This window comes from Falco peregrinus, chromosome 5 (genome assembly GCF_023634155.1).
Source record: "Falco peregrinus isolate bFalPer1 chromosome 5, bFalPer1.pri, whole genome shotgun sequence".
NCBI lineage: Eukaryota > Metazoa > Chordata > Aves > Falconiformes > Falconidae > Falco > Falco peregrinus.
This window is the reverse complement of record NC_073725.1, coordinates 83,492,108-83,513,607: the sequence shown is the minus strand read 5'-3', so window position 1 is coordinate 83,513,607 and position 21,500 is coordinate 83,492,108. Positions and strand designations below refer to the sequence as shown.

The 21,500-nt window shown below is 39.8% G+C and overlaps 1 protein-coding gene across 4 annotated transcripts in view; it reads left to right on the top strand.

Moving 5' to 3' along the window:
* The window catches only part of PRKAR1B (protein kinase cAMP-dependent type I regulatory subunit beta), a 100,775-nt gene that overhangs the window by 48,825 nt on the left and 30,450 nt on the right, over nucleotides 1-21,500 (top strand). For all 4 annotated transcript variants that reach the window (XM_005228962.4, XM_055805636.1, XM_055805637.1 and 1 more), the window contains exons 5-7: nucleotides 9,439-9,500; nucleotides 10,249-10,295; nucleotides 18,972-19,130. In XM_005228962.4, coding sequence (XP_005229019.1) covers nucleotides 9,439-9,500; nucleotides 10,249-10,295; nucleotides 18,972-19,130 — 268 coding nt within the window. The remainder of the gene's footprint in view (nucleotides 1-9,438; nucleotides 9,501-10,248; nucleotides 10,296-18,971; nucleotides 19,131-21,500) is intronic.

Sequence of the window (21,500 nt, the reverse complement as noted above, 5' to 3'; positions counted from 1 at the left end):
TTTATGTGTATTTACTTATGTATATGTGAAATACAATTTACCATAGTTCATTATTTCAAATGTCCTATATCCCTATATAAGGATATCCCTAGGGATATCTGTCCTGTGTCCCTATGTGAGGGACATCTCCTCCATTATCTACTCTAAGAGCTTGCATAATAGTGCATTTATAACTGCAGACCTCTGGGAGCTCTTTAACTCTCAGCATATACTGCTATATTTTCAAAGAACTTCAGCTGTAGTAACCATGAAATTGGGACACAGTGATTAGCGATCTGTATCAGTGCCATTTATCAAGGGCTTCTTTAGCTGTATTACCTGATTACTAAAGTAAGGGTAAGGAGGAGTGCATAGTGACTCTCCGGCTTCATTGGGATAGTCCAGAAGAGGGAGCTTGAAATTAAAGAGTGAAGAGATTTAAAAGTACCATAAGGAATAAATTGTTCACATATAGGAACTTTGTTATGCTTACCCTTTATCACTGGTGAAATTTGCTTTGTATTAATAACAACAGAGACTTGTTTTGGGGATGATAATTATTCTTGGGATGTTGTTTTTCTGTCCCACCAGAAGCAATTTTCTTTCAGCTATTAACTTAAAAGTGCTTATTTTTTCAGCGTGGTATCTGCCATTGCTTTTCCAAAATGTTTGAGAAAAGGGTAAGTAATCAGTTGTGCGGAAAATGTAAATCATATATACTAATCTGTGACTTGAAGGGCCATGCTTCCCTTTAGTCAGCTCAAAGACACCAGCCTTGTTCTGGTGACGCCAGGGATGAATTTGGCCCACTTTGTCTGGAGTATGTGGTTTGTCATTGTGCTAAGCGTTTCCCAGGGTCACTTCTGCAATGACAACGCATACAAATAACTCCTTTGACTTTGTTATAGTGCCCTTCTGTGCTTCTAATAATAATGTATTTGGAGCTTTCTCAAAGTAGAAGCTTCGATAGAATATGCTTGCAGCAATGCTGTATTCTTATAGTACTTAACCTCCAGAAACATCTCTATCTTTGCATTAGGGTCCAGTACCTCCTGGGTGAGGGAACAGTTCCTAATCAATATATTGTACCTGCTAAACCAGAAAAAAGCTTAGTTTGTGTGTTTCTCTCTCTCTGTGTATTTATATATCAGTACACTGTAATCAAGTAGTAATTACATTTTTCGTTCTTTTTTTTTTCTTCTTTTTTTTTCTTGTTTGTTTTTGGTTTGGCATTTAATTTTTTCCTCCATTTTGAATCTTAATTCCAAGATGAAAACCTTGTGAATACTCACACATGGAAAACAAGCAAAGAAATGTGGTTAAGCTCAAGTGACATACCATTTTCAACGATGCCTTATTTTGATTTTAACCTTTAACTAAGGAACTTAATTTTGAAGTCATTTCATAGAGAAAAGTAGATCCTCTGAAGATATCAAAATAGGACATTTAGACATTTTTGAAACTTTTAAAACATTTTAAATGAGAAATTACATCAGCCATTTTCTACAGGAATATTCAATTTCAGCAAGCTGTTTTTTCCCCCCAAAAAACATGTTACCCAATTTCTAATCAAGGCCTCCTGATATGCACAGACTTTGTGGATTAGTGATGTGAAGCTGAGTTACAGTCTCGTTGCAGTTATTCATGCAGAAGCACGCAGATATTCCTACATCAGTACACAGAGAGCATATTTTCCATGCATTATGCATGGGATTTCCTCCAGCTGGCCTCCTGACTCACGCTCCCTCGCCTCCCCCGTGTCTGCGGCTGAGCACAGGACCACCTCGTCTCTCCCACTGGGAGAAGCTCAGTGCCAAACCCTGGGCTCCCAGCAGGTGGAAGGGGCTTCCAGGCATCCCTGCTCTGACCTCTTGCTCAAAGCATGTCCAGTCAGAACTGGTGCTGTAGCATTGCCCAGCTGAGTTTGGAGACAGTCCCCTTCCCTGGGCCCCTTTTCCAGTGTTTTGCCACCCTCATAGTGATTTTTTTTCCCTTTTTTATATCAGGTGGTGGTTTCCTACATTCACATTTGTGTCTATTGCCTTAACATCCTTATGCTGTCCACCTCTAAGAAAAGCCTGGCTCTGTCTTCTCTACACCTTCCCATTAAGCACTTGTAGACAGCAATAAGATCTCCCTGATTGTCTTTTCATAAGAGAATAAACACAGTTCTCCCACCTTCTCTTCATGTGTTGTATGCTGCAGGCCCTGGACCATTTTGGTGGCCCCTGTGGACTCTCTCCGGTTTGTTAATCTCTCTCTTGTATGGGGGAGCCCAAACCTGGACATGGTACTCTGGGCAGTCTTACAAGGGCTGAACAGAGGGAAATAATCAACCCGCTGGCTACACTGCTGTTGATACGGCCCAGTCTGTAGTTGTCCTTGAGCTACAAAGTATAAAAACCTACGAAACTACTCTGCCGTGAAAGACTGGAGTGCTGCCCGGTGTTAGGCTGGGTCTGCTAGAGGGATGCTGTGTGGCTGCAGCCTGGCGTTGGACACAGTGCGATACGCGGTTTAACATGGACGTTGTGTAATGTCCTCCTCTACCTCCCAGCATCCATCGTGTGCCTCTCCGCTGGGATTCTTTTGTGAACGGACTGGTGGGTCTGGAACTGAGTGTAGCTGAAGGAAGTGTGGGCCTTCCCTCAGCCTTGTGAAAGGTTTCGTAGAGATGATGGTGAGAGATGGACCCGAGTTACATTTCCACTCAGCCCTGCCTCTTGGACAAGTGTGGTACCCCAAGGCCGCGGCAGCATGACTTTGAATGAAGTGATGCTTCTGAGAGGTGGATGGAAGGAAAACAGGCCAAGGTGAAAGTGGTGGGGCAGGGTGTGGGACTGGACCTTGTCACTCTTGAGCCTCAAGTCTTGGCCCCTTTTTTTATCTCATATTGCAGTAGGCATTGCGGAAGCTCTTTCTCTTTGAAAATGATTGTTGACATGTGGAAGATGATGTGAACCATTGACACACAGATGTCTAGAGTCTGTAAAATAAATTGATGCTTTGCTCATGAAGTCAGATTCAGTTGATTCGGTGTAATAATTAATGAACTTATAAAAGGACTTCATAAAACAGTAAAAATGGAAATAATTCACAGAAATGGAAGACAATTTTTTATTTCTTTCTGTTTCATATGTCGGTTAGTTATGTGGACTTGTGACTTAATAAATGTTGTGGAATTAGACATGGATCCTAATGTTAGCCTGCCATTCAGAATGTCTTCTTATGTCTCATCTCAAAGACTTGTATGGTCATTATAATAAAATTAATGCATGTCTTAATTGTAATAATAACTAAACATTGGCCATTATGATGAAGTAATTAAATAGTCTCAATTGTTAATAGTTTTGTATGCTGCTATACTAAATTTGTCGCTGTCCTAACAAGAAAATAGATTAACAGAAGTAGATGGGTTATGTTTTTGTTAAGGCTTCAGTACTGACTCTCTTAGGCACATGCCTGCGACACCTCATATTTGATTATAGCAATTGTAAGCTTGGAGCTGTTAATTTTAAATACTTCTAAAAAAGGAGTCTTTTATTTTACCTGGGTGCATTGCTTTTATTCTCAGTAGTCAGTAAATAGTAGTAATAGTTTCTTGGTGGTTTCAGTATTGTACATCAGCAAGGACTTGCAGCATTCCTAGGAACAAGCAGTATGGATCGAAGCCTTATATTTAGGCCCTTGCATTTTATTCAGTGGTAAAGCACTGCATTTATTCCTTCACCACAAAGATGTTAATTGAAGCCAGTTTGGTTTAAATTCTGCACTCTTCGTCCTTACAGAGCAGGAGAAGCAGTTGGTAGAACAATTGCTAGAAAGTTGTTATCTTTTCTGGAAATGAATCATAACAAAATCTTAGACATACACGAGAAGAATCTCCTCCCCCACCCCCACCCCCACCTTTAGAAATCTTAAAATAGTACCTCAATATGAGAGCTACAGCTAAAGAAAGGTGGAGTTACTATCAACTCTGTTTACTAAACTTTAAAGATATGTAAGTAGGAGAGGTTTAAAATGCTGGAATCCTCCTGCTAGGGCAGCCTCACCTCGAGAAAATATTATGTGTCTTTTTTTAAATTATGCCAGAGCAGCTACATATCTTTTAAAGCTATCCTCAACAATACAGAGCTTGCTTTGTTTTCCTAGAGAGACAGCAAAAGAAAAAACTCTGTATAGTGCACACACTGAAGGCTTTCTGAGTCTGCCTGTACAATGCAATTGTTCTGATTGAACTCTTGACAAATTGTAACCTGCAGGTAGAACGAGGATTTTCCATTTTTGCCTAACACGTATACATTCTGTCTCTTCCAGTTTTCCTTTCCTGCAATGCATTCAGCACAGCAAGGGCTGGAAGGAAATCTGATTGTGAAACTGATAAATTGTCTTACATAGTTTCCCTATTTTGGCCATTGCCATGGTCTGGTTCTGAAAGTGCTTGGAATCCTCCTTCTCTCTTTGTTTTAACAAGCTCCTTCTTGGTTGCCCATTGCCAGCGCTATATTACCTACAGTGCACATTTTTTTTTTTTTCTATCCCATATACTACATCGACTCCAGGCAGCTTTGGTGTAAAAGCAGATGAGATGATTTATTTTTATAATTCACTTTTTCTCCTGAGAAAGAGAAACCCTTGGCCCTGCCCTGGCTTCCTCTTAACACAGTCATTTGCGTCTTGGCAAATGCAGTCTATAAAATGCTACTGAATTAAAGCAGCAAAGTGTTTCATCATATTTATTTTGCAATCCCTGTGGTAGACTCTTTTCTGGTCTAAATAGCTGCAGTGTCATTGATTTGAGTGGAATTTTCTTTCTTTGTATGAGAAGGGAATTGGCTCAACCTGGACAGGTGGCCAGAAGTCATTGCAGGTGACAGACAGCAGCGGATCAGCCCCTGTGATTTCAGCTCTGATCACAGTTGTTTGCAGTTCTCCTGTACACTCATGGAAGACACTTTATGTGTTAAAACTTGTTGCAAGCCTTTGATATCTTTGACCTTTTTAAAAAAGTCTTTTAAATTTTGATATTCCCTAAGAAGACAGGTGGTATTTTTTGATTGAATAGATAGAGATTTCATGTCTAAACGCATTTCTTGGTTTCATTTTGTTGGACTAGTTAACTGTTCTCTGTATGTTCTACACTGCTCGCAATCTTTTCTTGTAATTTGTTTTTGAATGATAGTATCAAAAAACTTAACAAATAATTTAATGTGCAGAAATCCCCCTGGGAAACATTAGTAATGTCCTGCTAGTGTCTCCCTTTGGATCCAAGTGTGCATATTCAGGTACATACAGTCCCACCTGCAACTACACTTCCAAGCCAAAAATTGCCCTTGATACCTTCCTATGGGAACAAATGGTTGACTCCCAGTGCCATGACTAACCAGACAGAGGGCCTCTGGAAGTAGGTAGGGAAGCTGTGAGAAAATTGTAAGCCTCTCAAAAGTTTTGGCTCTGGAGATAGTGAGGAGGAGCCCTCCAATACTGATGCTGAGCCCGGGACACGCTGGGTGCGGTGCATCTCTCTTGGCTGCGGTCTCATGAAACAACAGCTGAAATACCAGGTGCCCTCTTTTCTTCTTCTATCACCTGAGCAAGTCATTTGGAAACAGGGCAAGTGATACATTTCCACAAAATAAGGAAATCCCTCTAAGCAGTTCTCATTTGCAGCACAATCATCATAATCCTGGCAAAAAATCAAACTGTTTCCATATCAGTTTAGTGCCCAGCATTGCTAGCGTGGTTGGTGTCAACAGTTAAATAGCTGGTGCAGGGGCAGAAGACAGAGGCTGCTGTGTTCTTGGTGCTGCAGCTCGGACAGAAGATGAAATTATGGTAGTTCAACATTTGGTGAAGACTTTACTGATTTTCTGGCTTTCTGTTTATGCTGGAATAAAAAACCTACTTGTGCTTGAAAAAAAAAATTGGTTGTTAGGAATGTGTATGCATGTGCTTCACACAAATTATTTAACAAAACCTTCAAACTGAGGAAATACAGCCCTACTTTTGCAGAGCTGTAGGAGTGCATAGCTACAATCTCTGCTTGGTGGCGAGATGGTTGTAGCACTGTATTTGTAAGGGCTTTTTTTTTTTTTTTACTGTAATGGTCAGAGAGTGATTTTGAATGACTTACAGCCAGGTGCGTGGTAAAGGAAAAAACAAGAGGCCAGATTTTTGGCCTTGGCCATATTGTTTATGCCTTTAGCAAATGCCACTTAACTTACTCAGTATTTAAAGTTTGTTTTTTCTATATAGTACAGACCCAGGACACATGGCTGAAACTGAATATGGGTCATCAGATATTTATTGGGGAGATGGAAAATATGTCTGTTTATTGTAGTTTCAGGTTTTAGCTTGGGTCAGGAACAAATTTTTCAAATTTTCCAAGTATTTTGGTATATGGATCCTTCTGACATTTTTGTTTATTTCAGACACAGGATAAAGGCAGTAAGAAAAATGTCCAGAGAGATTCTACACTTAGTCTGAATTAAATCAAAAGCCAGATTTCATACAGGGACCTTAGACCATTGGTACTTTAGGAATTGATAATTTCCAGAAGGGTGGGTTTCTTTGGTCTTATTCTGAATGTCCCAGTTCTTGGCTGCCAGACTTGTAGGTTGAGAAACTTTGAGGCTGCCTGCTGATCCATATCATTGGAGATCTATTTAATGAATCTCAAATTGAGCGTCTAAAAGCAGAAACAGTCTGACTCATTAATCACTGTGAGAGACCTTGGCCTAACCATATCAATTAAGAACAATAGCTCCCTAGTAGAAAAGAAACATGACGATGTATTTCCAGTGACAGTCATATTATTAATCACATGTATTTATTTATCAAAGGTATGCTTGTGTTTCACTTTGGAGATGTAAATCAACAGCACCATAACTTTGATTACCTTGTGTCTGTGTGTTCATATGTATTTCAGACTACTGTTTGATGACATGTTCTTCAAGGGTCTCTTTAAAAATCTGAGTCTTGGTCTAATAAGATTAAGTCTTTGCTGAAAAACATATATGGGGTGCTAGAACATTTACACTAACATTCTGCTACACTGCTACACAGCAGAATATTAGTATAAAACTGCTGTTGCTGCTAATAGACTTCGGGTTCATTGCACTGTCAGCTGAAAGTTTTAGTCTGCGAGTTTTAAAGAGGTTTTTTTGGATAAAACTAAAAGGTATTGTAGAAATGAAACGTGGAACATTTTGGAGACGGGTGCAGTGCTATACATAAATTATTTGGCACTGTTTGTACAGTCAATTGTTTAGTTATAAATAAAATACAGCCTTAAAACAAAGGTGAAAGAGCAAAATTGAGGGTAGTTATTTCCTCTGTATTTCTATTAAAAAAAAAAAAAAAAAGGTTTCCAAGTTTGTTTGAACAGTCACATTTTGGTCTGGTTATTGATATTCACAATGTTGTGCCTATTTTTGGATGGATTGCATTGAAGACTTTCTTCTCTGCCATGCAGTGTGCCCTTTTTCTCCAGTAAATCTTCTGCAGGCTGCAGGGCTGTTCTCAAAGCTCGGTGAGGTGCCCAGGCACAGCCAAGGGGAAACCACAGGGAGGCAAACGAGCCTGAATTTCCAGGTCCCAGAGCTACTGAAGAACAGCCTAACTTGCCTCATCGACATAAGGTCCCTTGGTGGTTGTTCCAGTTCGGCACCTACCGTGGTGGTGGTTTCCCCCATCTCATCTGAACCTCACCCATATCTTGTAGGTGGAGGGCACCCAGGGCTGGCCCAGGACCAGCTCCACAGCCTGCACCAGACAGATGCCTTCTGCCAACAGACAAGTCCCTTGAACTGGGAAACTGCAGAACCCATTTAAGATCATTAAAAATAAGTTTAGTGGATTTAAGAATACAATCCATATGCTTTTCAGAGTAATTTATTATAGGTCTTCGCATTGGTGCTCAGAATGAGGTGAGAAAGAGGTTTCTCCTTAGAGCCTCTGAGCAGGCTTTTTATCTGTGGTGGAGGTATTTCCTGAGTGTGAGTAGGAATAGCACAGGGTGGGCTTGATGAAACAACAGGGGGAAAACAGAACATTTTATTATAGGTCATGGGCTAAGCATCCCTTGCAGGTACTGCAGAGCGGCAGGAGGTGCCTGGTTTGATATCTCCCAGTTCTCCTACCGGTGGTGCTGACACAGAGCTGTGATACTGAGCAAAAACATTCTGGCTGCTGAAGAGGAAGACATGACCAATTTGAACTTAGGAGTGAAACATTTCCTAGAACTGAGCCTGAATAAATTCTGGAACAGTTGAACAGGAAATAGGTTAATAATGGGATTTTACAATATGCATTTCCCATATAAGGCATTGAAATGTAGCATGGGTTTGTTTGCTGATCTTCTGGCTATTTTGATGAAAATGTTAGGTTTCCTCACTGTTGGCGCTCCATTACGATCGTGAGGACTTTGCTCCATTCACTGAAGCCTTTCATCTTGTCGCTGTCATCAGTGGTCCCTGGACGGACCATTCCCAGACCAGACCAAGGAAGAGACTAGTTAACAACTCCTCCTTACTGTCTTTTGTTTGTGTCGGGGAGCTATTTCCTTTAGCCCTTGAGACTGATGCATAGGAAGGGGAAGAGAGGTAGGGAGCGCCCGTCTCAGTGCAGTTCATGCTTCTGAAAATAAGTTCCCCAAAATCTGATGTGGGGAAAGGAAGCCCTGGCTCCACAGAGCCTGCTGTCTCCCTCAATAAACAAAGGACTGGATATGGGCAAGTTGCCCAAAGTGTTGGTGCAGGGTGCGTTCCCGTCCTTACTACTCTGCCTGGCCTTTTAAGGATATTTGACAGTATGCTGGAGACCACAGTAAGGTGTGTAATTCAGTGATGATTAATGAGCACAAGGCTCTTCTGTAGCATTGGTCAAATTCCCTTCTCACGAGTAACTCACTAAGATTTTCAGAGTTTTGCCTCTCGTGCACTATGAGCGCGATCTCCTGCCAGCTCTTATGCTACATTAATTTAGAGCCATCTACCTTTCCAAATGTGCTCTGTATTGTGGAACAGGTTTGGCTTGTAAATGTGAGGCCAGATGTTCAGAAGAGGAGAGCTCCCGTTTAGGCATCTAGCAATTACTGCTGTGACACATACTGATCGCAGCTGAAAATCTGAAAGCTGTTTGCTCAGACAATAAAATACTTGGGCTGCCTAGTTTGTGCAGTGCTATAAGAAGTGGCCTATATGCATATAATTCAGGAATTCTTTCAAAATAGCATGCACTGAATCATGGTCTCACTTAGTTGTAAACCACAGCTTGTGCCTAACTAGTTATTTTGATTTCTTGCCAAGCAGCAGCTCATTTTCCAGTTGCAACTAACATTTTCCTTTTCTTTTTCTGCAAAATCTGTTAATGAAGGCTAAATGAAACAATGAAGGTAGGTCTACTGACTAGATAAGAAATAGGTCTGATTTATTAGTAAATGTTTCTTTTTTTTTCCAGTGACATATTTGATGCCATGTTCCCCGTCACACACATTGCAGGAGAAACAGTCATACAACAGGGTAATTCTTCCTCTCATTTTTTCCCTTGTATATTTTCTAAGGTTGTACAATTCACATCTCTCCATTTGAGATTTCACCCTATTTGCTTAACGGGAAGAATAACCACAGTCTGAAAGCATCTAAGTGTGCAGCTATGTCGGAAGTCCATGGATGCAGGTCTTTTGCTACATGTGCAGAGGTCTCCTACAAAACCACACTGGTAGATCTCCAGGGTTTCAAAGTGCTACAGTTAAATGTAGGTAAATAGCACTTCAAATTAAGGTGTTCATTCCTCAGCGAAAGATAGGAACTAAACCACAGCTCAGAATGCATAAGGGTGGCACAGGCTAGCTGAGAGTAATTAGAGATGGAAAATATTTTTATGGTTGTTGGGAATATTCAACACCTCATTGTGCTCTATCATAGTTCTCACACTTGGCAACTTACCTGCGTGCCTGCCACATGTTGTGGAGTACTTCATTACCCTCAGGCTATATTAAAGCCTCGTGTGTTTACACTGAATGAAGTGTTGAATCAATTGAAAGGGAGACATTAATGCAATTAAAAGTTATTAATAGGAATAAATCATAGTGATAATGTGATTTATGAAGGCAAATAGGCAAGGATGTTTCAGAAAATGAATCTTTCTGTAAGTAATCTGGTGTACAAACCTGTGTAAATATGTACAGGATTAAATACGGAGGCAGGAAATTATTGAGTAGTTTAGCAGACCTTCAGGGAACAATCACCTTTTGTATTTTGCTTCCAGGTGATGAAGGAGACAACTTCTATGTGATTGACCAAGGCGAGGTGGATGTAAGTACACTCTTACAGTATAATATTTAGTTTGAAGCTGCATCATAAAATTGTGTGCTCTGGCACACAGCTTGATCCAACAATGTGCTGTGGTTCTGTCTCCTTGAAACAGATTTCCCAGGATTGGTTTCATTACTTTGTTTTTGTTGTGTTAAGTCATTTGTGCATAATTTTATAATTGGCATGTTTTACATCCTAGCTTATTTGTCCATTCCAAGCAGGAAAATATGGTATCAAAACTAAGCAAATGACATTATCTTCAGAACCCTAACCACACCTGGAGGTGTGCAGTCTTTGGCAGAGCAGGCCACCATGCTGGAATGCACCTGAGGGTTCAGATCAACCATTAGGAAAATATTTTCTTTAATCAGTTAGCTTAGCTTATGTGTTGTTTGTTTTTTTCCCAAATTGAGATACAGCCTCAGGCAGCAAATTTCATCTTAGAAACCTTAATTTGCTTTTAAAATTAGGTCCAAATAAATGAACAATGCAGCATATTAATAAAGCAAGGATTATTATAAGTTTAAAGTGATCTGTTAGACCACAAAATGTTTAGAGGAGTATGCAGTGGTTTAATCAGCAAGTCTTTGGAAAGAAGCTTCTTTCTGAACCTGCTTTCCAAATCATAATCTATTCACCTCTTACCATTTTTATCCTGTATGAAATTCACACTTTTGCAGTTTTGCTACAAGTTCCTCATTTGACTGAATTTTCTACACACATCTTACGTATCCACAGTTGTCAGATAGCACAGGCTTGCTCATTAGCAATGTTGCTTTTCAGATGTCCAGATGAGTTTTGTTTGGCATATTTAAAGAAGAAAGTGATGTATTTTAAATCCAGGCAGGAGGCATACAGTTATTTTAGTGAAAGTTATTTTTTGTAGCAGTCTGTTTGTGTCAGGAGACCATCTAATTGGTATTGTTGGGAACTGAGAAACCTCACATGCTGCCGCTGCCTGTGGAAGTTGCTCCTCAGGAAATCCGTCTGACTCACTGTTCCTATCAGGCATACCTCTCACTAGCAAACATTGCCACATCCACAGGGCCAGAAAATAAAAGAGCAGTATTTATAGAACAGAGCTAAAATTTAATTTTAAAATAATTGGCTAGGGCCTGATACTGGACTTAATGAGTTCACTGGCTTTGAATCAGACCCACAAATACACGCAAAGGCACATGTTGAAGTTGTAGATTAATCCACTTTAAAAATAATTTGTCCTCAGTCAAAACCTTTAGGAAAGCTTTCTTCAGCATTTGGCTCAGGGACAGTGGGAGACTGAGTGATATCAGAAACCCTTGCAGTTAATTGCAAAAAGACAATCACAATCTTCTGTATGGACGTATTGCTCTTACAGAACAGTGACAAAATGGGGAAAATAAATGTACAGGGCCTACCCAGTTTTGTGCCTGCTTGTGAAGCCGTTGCATGAGGTGGTTTGTGCATTTTCTGTAACTGGTGGTTGCCACTAATGGCCGAGGTGGCCGTGGCTCTGCAAATGTTGAGAAGAACTTGTTTAGAGCACCAGTTGCTGTATCCTCTGTTGGATGAGATGGCATCGTGGTTCCCTTCCCAGATATGTCCTGGCATATACTCCGAAATATCTTTTACTACATCATGTTAGCTGTGTATCAGATGTTCTCAGTTTTCTTATGAAAAGTTGAAATCTTTTCATAAAACATCTCGACCACAAATGGCCCAAGAAGAGACATATGTCCAGATCTTTTTTCATTGATGGTTTCTTGAGTTCATGAAAGTCTTTTGCAGAATAATCTTGTATTTCCCAGAACAAGTCAGAGACTCCTGAGGCTTCTGAGATAGGATTTGAAAAAATGCCACAGTGAGTAAATGGCCTCAGTGCCACTGCATTGCAGTTACACGTAGGCTCTTAAACTGTCTTGATGTTCTTGAAAATTTTTATCCCAGATCCCTGATTTGGCAAGCTAAGCACCATTCCTCCTTTAAGCATGTGAGTAATTCTGTTGACTCCAGTGGGACTTACTGTTTTGCTAAATGAAGAGCATGGTGCATGGCTTTGTTTTACGGTATTGGAGTTCAAGGCAGAAATTTTCTTCATATTCTGAGTGGTTTGCAGTCCTCCATTCAGTTATGTATGATATAGGATATAACGTTTTTCCTGCCTTGTCTTTGAGACTTCCAACAGCAGATTTACTAGAGGATGAATGAAATAACTGGGTTTCTTTGAGTAGATTTCAATTTCACGAGCATTCTTAATTCCTACTCCCCTTGTTGCCAAAATCAGTGTATAGTTGCTAGGACAGATCAAAATGGACAGATCCACAATAATGTAATCCTGACAGACACACATATAGACAGTGTTCTGACATGACCTGTGGGACAAATACATCCTAACAAGACTTAAGAGATGTCCTTTAGACTGAGCTTATTCCAGAAACAACCAAAGCTCCTGACCCTCTTAAGTCTTGCAGAACTCTTCTGTGACCAGTTCTCATGCTGTTCCCCTTCAGCATCCCCCTTCCTTCATCCTGCTGCACCTTACCACTGCTCTCCCCATCTCCTCAGCTAGGTGCTCACTCCTTCCTAAGCTTTTCTTATGTCTTCAGCCAAAACACACACTGAAATCCTTTTCAACATAACTGTGGAAGGTGCAAGAAACATTTGCTCATCCAGGAGCAAGTTGCAACTACACCCTGACAGATGCAGACGTTACCTACATTAACTACCTTTGCTGGGAAGCTGCAGGGAGGTGAGCCCATATTCCCCCAACAGCATGAAGTCTGTACCAGGGCAGTTAGTGCAGAGTAACTTGCTCCAGCGTAAGGCAGCACCTCCCAGACCCCATGGGTATGGGGTATATAGTGTATATATATATATAGTACTCCCCAGGAAAGAGTTGTTCCACTTTCTGGGCAGCAGTGCTAAAATCCTTATTGTCTGAAGAAAAATCCAGACCGCTAGTAAGTGAGCTGCAGTTCATTTAAGCCTTGCCAGAGACTTTTTTGGCATGCTTCCACCCTTCTCCAAGAAAAAAAGCGACTTGGAGTGCAGACAATTGACCCCGAGACTTAAAGCCTCAAGCCATTTTCTGCCTAGTTCAGCTGGTGTTGGCATAGGCATGGAGACTTTTAACCCCTGGCCAGGCTATGTGCCTTCATCATTTCCATGATCTGCACAGAAGTGGCAGGTATACCGGGACTGGTGGATTCAAGGAGCAACTTACTCTTAAGCACCTGGATTTTCCATACACGTGCAAAGATACACATAAAGGAGGTTGCAATTGCCGTCATAAAATTCCCATCCCTTGGAAGAAAATCATGGCAAAACTGAAAAGAATAATAATCTATTAACAAAGCAACCAAAACCAAACAGAAACGGCTAACAAAGCCAGAATAATGAAATTGGTGTGTGGTGTTTTAAGTTTAAAAAGCTGCAACATTTAAAGTAATTTTCTGTTTGAGTTTTGGCATAGGCACCCCAAAGAGTAAGTGAGAGCATTCTAATATTTTCCCTTAAAAATTATCTGAGTCAAATTAGAAGTACAATAAAATATCTTAAAATATAATAACACTTTATCCTCAGCTCTTACACTTTCTTCGGTTATAAACAAGCTTCATTAGCACAGAATAAAGTATTCTTTTATACATGAATGTACATTTCCTTCTTGGCATCAATATGGACAGCCAAAGAAGACTCGATACCCTGTTGTTGGTAAACATACTCAGCATGGACAGTGGGCCAACGGAAAAGGGCGCAGACTTTCACAGGTAAAAGAAAGGTTTTTAGAAATCAAGAAGAGGTAGGTCTTGGAGAACCTGAGGGTTTCTTCTCATATACTGCATACTACAAACCGGGTGTACTTGGACCAAAGCTGGCATTGGATGGGAAAGGACATTAGAGCATTATCAGTTGCAGTCTGCCTCCTTAGCACTTCAGGGTTGAGGAGAACTGTTAACCCGTGACCCGTCCCCGCAGATGGGTAATGTTTATACTAGGCAGATGATGGTATGAGGTTTGAAGTCTTAGAGGTCAGTTGTCTACCGGAAGCTTTTCTGCTCAGGCAATATGAACGTACGCCAAAAAGTAGCTGGCAGAGCTTAAATTATAGTTTCCAGTAAAGATGTTGAAAGTACCTGCTAAAGTATGTGTCTTGCAGAAATCTCTAATCCGTATTTCTAAATATAAAAGTGATTTCCTGTTTATTATTTTAATCTTATAACCTCACATTTTTGTACTTTAAAAAGCACCATCAACTACTTTTAAAACATGTATTTTTTTTAGACTCAACAACTTCCTATTCTATTTAATGTCACAGCAACTTTCTCTACAGTCATTCTCAGGTTTTCCTCTTGTAAAACAACAGCAGCCAAACTGTAGTACGGTGAAAATCAAAATGAAAACTTTTCAGTATTTTTTCTTAAATAGATTCTGTATTTACCATATAAATCTATATGTGGAGCTATACATTAATACTGTGGACAATAGATAAGATAATCTTTTGATTGCATGTCAAATCTTCTTGACACCCTTATTCATATATATACAAACTGTCTAATTTGTGTATACAAAGATGAAAATTACATGGTGGTTTATGTGAGAATACTGTTCGATTTTAAAACCAGTTATATTTTATGGTTACATTCCATTGATTGCTTTTTGCTTTAATTCTTCCATCATTAATGATCTTTCTAATTTCAGAAGGATGCTTTTTGAAATTTGAAACAGAACATTTTAAAGTTTGGAGGTTTTCAGCTTGAATTTTTAAGGATTCTCAAGGCAGTCTCCAAGTTCATACATTTATATTTAAGAAAAGCAAATTCATACTATAAATAAAGCACTGGCTTTATTTGAGAAAACTACCCACATATAAATATGCTTCATGTCTAAGGCTTGCTTATTTTTCCAAGAATAAATAAACCTCATCTTCATTTTTGGATAACAAATATTAAGGCTTGATGAGACACAAAGCACAAATTATTACAAACAGATCCGAGGGAGGAGATTTAAGATCTAAAAGTTGCAATGCCTGGAACAAATTAGATTGTCCACATAGATCACAAAGTGACAGCAAAAAAAAAAAAAAAAAAAAAAAAAGCTAAAAGTTAACTTGAAATCAACAATACAAAATCAAAGTAAAGGTAAATTCACTCTAATGAAGCTGAGAGATAGATGTTCATATACTGCCTTCAGAGTAAAGTGGCTATATTACTGGTCGTGTTAAGGTTACTTTCTGCTTCTTTAGACAACATGAAGATGGGTGAGGCCAAGATGCATTCCTGTTGCATTGAGCGTTGTGTGACTCATTGCATTTTCTCTCGCAGTTAGCGCCTATGTATATCACATTCCATGAAGAAAGGAACTGCTGATCTTCACAGGAGATTTTTCCCATTTGCCTCCTAAAAAAAACAATGAAATGAACCAAGTTGTGTGATTTTCAAGCCTGCAAAAACTGCAGTGCTCATACTACATGGTGGAAAACAATAGAATAGTATTTTTGATCTGTGGAAGGTAGGTGGTCCTGATGGCTTGGTCATATTTAGGCATCTGCAGTTCTGCTTTGCTCTTCAGCTGCACAAAAGACGGAGGTTCCTGCTCTTAGGGGTCTGTGACTGGCAGGTTAAGTAACAATTAGGAATAATTCATTTATGTACTCACCACTTTAGTGAGAGTTCACAAATGCCTAAAACTGCCTGAGCCAAAACCTCAGCCCAGCATTTTTTAGGATAAAGAAGATCATCTGAGCTGCTGCCATATAACATTGGTTTTCCTAAGCTGTTCTGAGCCTAAAATAGATTTGCTTCCCACACCTTACAAACAGAGCTACTTTCCTTTCTACTTTTTTAAAAAATCTATTTTAAAGGGATTCGCAGTGGAACTGATCTCTCTGTTAAAGGGCAGAATGGCTTTGTAATGTGCCATCAATGCACTTTAACTTCATCATGAAGACAAAATATTTTTGTTGACTTAGGCCTTTGCTGAAAATGAAGTGCTATGGTTTTCCTCCTAGAATACAACAGTTATTCTCAAACTGTTTTCTCTTTTGGAGATTGATATTGGAAATGGCATTTTTATTGGGGGATTGACTGTTGGGCCCAAAGACTGTTAGATCTCAGTGATTTGGTTTCACCTCAGAGTACTTTAAACCTGACACCCTTAGGGTGGAGGAGTAGCCATTTGCATAAATTGTTTGCAGGCGAGATGTCAAACACATTTTGGGGAGCTTTGTCAAGTAAGACAGCAAAATTAAAGAAGTCTTAGAGCAGTTCAGTAGTAGCCTCTCTATAACAACTGTGCAACAGTAACTGTCCATCCTTCACTTGCTCTACCTTGAGTTTTACCAAGGCAATTCCCCTCTCTGGGCTGCATGGTATCATGCATACTGCTTTAATAAGAAATCTCACCATATTTCTTAAAAAAATACATGTTGGAATGGATTTGTTTCTGACTTTTAATTCACACCCCTCTGCAATAACAAAACCTGCACTTTTCAACAAAAGAGGGTATGGAAACGTGTGGTTTTGGTGTGCTGAAAAAGTCAAGGATGCAATGTCAGTTGACATTCAGGATGTGGTCCAAAACTCATTGGAATTATCAGTCTCTTCCCTGAGACTTTACTGAGGACATGAATTATTGACCTGTAGTAAACCCTGGGTCCGTCTGGTGAAATCCCCACAGAAATGGAGTAGTGCTACATTTAAGTATGCATCTGGAAAATTTTGCAATGGATTAATTGAGTTTAATAATTTTTGTACATTCCAATTACATGTCTTTCAGAACCCTAGTCTTATTCATCCATTTCTCCTGCTTGTCTTACAAAAAAAGATCCAGGAGCCACAGTATTACTTGCTTGTTCCACCAGGGAAGTGCTTGGGTTTGTCTGGCTTTTCTAAAACTTCTTTTTGTGCTTTTATTTTTTTCATCATGAGGAGAATCAGAAGTAGATTCAGTGTCCTGTGAGATTTTCTTTCTGCGGTGAGTGTAAGAGTTTGAAAGGAAATGCTGCTGTTATTCTCTTGTGTGATATTCTCCTACGTGACATTCATTCTGTTGTGGCAAAGAAATGAAGCTATAGTTTTTGCCGCTTGAGCTCTTTCTCGGCAGTCTGCTACCACCTGCCTGTTTGGAATTATTTTTATCCTGTATTTCAGCCCCTCAATCCTCAGATGCTCCAGGAACACCAAGAGCCACAATGTTGCCTGGAGTTCAGCAGTGATGCTAATACTGCTCCTTTTCAGCTGATACCTAAGCGGTCTCTTGATCAGCTGAACTGCTCCATGGCCTCATTTGTCTTCTACTGCACCAGCATTTCACTGGCCTCAGTATGAGCTGGATCAGATCTTAACTGAATATTGGGAAGATAAATTGAGATTGATGCCACCTGTAGTTTGTAATACATATTTTCATCATAAAATGAAGATAGAAGTAAAATTAATGCTGAGAGTTTGTTGAATTTTGACCCCAGTTCATTTATTTTTATCACTGTCTTTTCTCATGCCCAGCTTGAACACAGCTGTAAATTCATATATTTTTTAAAAACTGCTAGTCTGTTACTCAGTAATTGGTAATAGGTTATGGCCTTTTCCTTTTCCATAATTTTCTATTTGAGATGAGAATACCTGCATATTTTCTTCATATTATTTTTCATCACAGAGCTTCCAAGCAAATCAAATTAATTCTGGTTGATTTCTGCTGTTACTGGTCTGTAACACACTGGGATATATTCTGCACTGGGTAAATGCACACAGCCTTTCCTATGGAAGGGAAGGGGTTTGTTGTGTAGGTTTACAGCAGCGAGCCTCCTAGCATGCTGGGGGAATACACAGTCCATACCAGTCTTTGAATACACGGGTATGTCTCATGAGCTGTATTGTCCACGAACAGAGAGGAAAATACAGCCCACAGAGCACCTGCATGAGCTCCCCTTTCTCCAGTGAAGGTTTTACATAGCACTCAAGTGTAGGAATCCTTCTCAAATTAGACGTCATCCAGGAAAAATACTGTGACAGCAGTATCGATCCATACCGTGTTTCGAGAAGATATGTTACCTAAATAGTCTATGAGTCAAATACTGTTTCGTAAGTCCTATAGATCTCATGTTAAAGACAAAGGGTAATTCTGCATGTAGCTTCTGAAGTCCAAAGCACTTAGTAGTCTTCACTAAGGGAGAAAGGGGTCTCAGTAGTTATATTTAAATGGGTTTTGGATGCGCTAGGCTTAGGGAAGAAGAAAATACTCCTTTTCAAAAGCTGCTTCCCTGTTTTGACTGTTTTTCATTTCATGGCCATGGTGCTTTTCAGCAAACCTCATTACACATATCAACAAATCTCCTTCCTTTCAAGTTTGACAGTCTTAATAAAAAGCCAAAGTTGTGACAGTTCTGCTTGTTGGCTGTCTGAGCCTTGAACACAAGAGGGAAAACATGATGCCAGTTAACCATGGGAGCTGAAAACTCAGAGAGTAAATACAGTCATTGTATTGAAGCAAGATGACTTGAAATTCTGTCTGCAAAGCAGGTTGTTGCCCTCTTCGGGGACCAACTGCAGAAACTGTTATACTCTTGTTTTCCTTGTGTGTCCCCAGTGTTGATGATCAGAAAGGAAATTGCTAATAGCTTTTTAGGTAACTGGCAGTAGGAGGAAAACTGCAACTAAGTCCCCAAACTGGTTTTGCTTCTTGTTTTGTCTTGTGCTGTGGTAGGTTTATGTCAATGGGGAGTGGGTCACCAGCATCGGAGAAGGAGGCAGCTTCGGAGAACTGGCATTGATCTATGGAACACCCCGGGCCGCCACCGTCAAAGCCAAGACAGATCTCAAGCTCTGGGGCATCGACAGAGACAGCTACAGACGCATTTTAATGGTAAGTTTATGGAGAAGGGCTTGTTGATGGAGTTGATATTTTTTACTTGCTTTCGTACTGCCAGCGCTTCTGTTCAGAGTACACTGATGATAGAAGGCTGTGCAGGCTGTGTTTCTACATCAAAGAGAGAAGACATGACAATAACATTGAGTAACTAAATTAACTGAACTGCACGAAAAGGGGACAAGACGCTGAGTCAGAAATGCAACTGAGTAATGTTATGCATACCTATTAGACATGAATGAAAACCTCAGGAGGCCTCTGTTACCCACCGAAGCCACGCAAATCCTTCCCTTATCGTGAACCTCAGAATGTCTTTCAGCACTGCCCCTTGCGTGTGAAGGCTTTGTCTGGACTTGTATTATACACTTCAAGGTAGGAAATACAAAGTAAATCCAACTCTACTAAAAAAAAACCAAACAAACTTGGTTGGACTGTGCCCTCCGTCTTTGTTAGCCAGCACACAGCCACACGTATCACAGGATGGTAGCTGCAGTGTCCCTGCTTTACGCTGCATTACGCTGCTCCTTCCAAACTCCCGCATCTCTGCAGGAAAGCTTAACAGACCTTCTGGGCACCTGGGATGTGTGCTAGCTTGTGGATTCGCTGTTGGTTTTTGAGTGGTGAGTTTATAATGGAAACTTTGACAGATAATTAACTTTAGCAATGTCATAACATTTTTTTTAGTTTGTTTCCGATGTCCATGTGCATATCTTGCTTCTCTATTAAATATCCCTTTCTTTTTGATAATTAGCAGACATCTTTCTATTTAAAGCTTCTTTCCTAATAGGACTTGTCTCTAAAAGCTGCATTGTTTCATTCTGATCTGAAGGAAATTACACTATGCTCTCAGAATAATAAAGGAGTGTGCATTTTGAGATCATCTCTATTTCCAGTAGATGTCATGGATAACAGAAAAATTACCAAAAGAATTGAGTAGATTTTAAACTTAAATGATTTTTTCTTAAGCAGCTGAGCATTAAGGGTGATCTTTATTTATAGTGTGGTGACTGTTGGATGTCTGTATGAAGCCTTGCTGTTTTTCAGTCTGTATTTCATGGGCTGAGTTCTGTATCACATAAACGAACATCACACTGACGTCTAGGAGAGTATATCTGATGGAAATTTACTCTATCCCAAAATATTCAGCCTGATCACTCCAAGACAAAATAGAAGGATAATGATGAGAAGCATACTGTCTTCTCTCTTGTGGATAAGCAGGATGAATAGTTGTGAATGCTTCCCAGTGTGGGGAAGCAGAAAGTAGTAACTGAGACCTTACTGCAAGGTGCTTCTAAAACACAAACCAGAAGAATTTCCTAACATGTAGGAGGCACATTCAACTTATTTGTCTCTTGTCCTACATGGATGCAATGAAGGGATGTCTGGGATAACTGGTGCGATGAAACTGCATGCCGCAAGGAAGAATCCAACGTATAAAAGAGAAGGAATGTAGGAGGGAAATAAATGTCAAGACAAGCCACATATTCCTTGGCTTGTTAAGCATAGCTTTTTACAGCTGCCTGTAACCTTGCTACTAAAGAATTGAAGGACAGATTCACAGGCCTTGTAGCCTAGAGGTAATTTCAGTTTTAGCTTGATGAAAATAGTGGTACCTAACATCATCCAACCCTGTGAGCTTTCCAGTTTGGTCATATGTCCATTACCATCTGATAGCAGTCTTCAGAAGATGAATATTTGATACAGAGACAGGATTTTACTAAAAGGGTTTAACTCTATCCCAGCCAAACCCAGCACAAGTCCCAAGTGGAAAAGACACCGTTTTTAATGCTAGCTTTAGCCATACATGCAACTTAGAATATTACAGTTATACTACTGTTTGATTCTAGTGTACTGCTAGGTGGTTTTCAAATTAAATTACATATTATCTGAACCAGTGACCACTCTACCTTACCTAGCAAGCTCAGTTTCTGCTAGTTGATGAGACCTTTAACTTAACATGGGGGTGTTTTCTCTCCCTCTCTCTTGTGTTTTTTAATTGTTGGGGCCGTTAAAAATCCTTGGTCTGTTACATTACATTAGATACCGAGACAGTATAATTGTAATATTCCCAATAGTTACATAGGAAATACTTCAGGTAGCATAGTGAATTAATTGCTGCAGGTATAGAAAATGACCAATTTCAAGTGCTGTCCACAGTGAATGCAATTTACCCATCCAGACTACGTGAATTCTGTCATCTTTTCATTTATTTGTAGGTGCAGCATGGATAATTGCTGTAGGTGAAATGAGACATCTGTCTTTGTACATTCGTGTGAGGGCAGGTTATAGTGTCTCTGCACATTTCCTCAAGCCTAAGAATTAATTACATCATGTTTCAATGGCTGCATTTCATACTTGAAGCTAAGT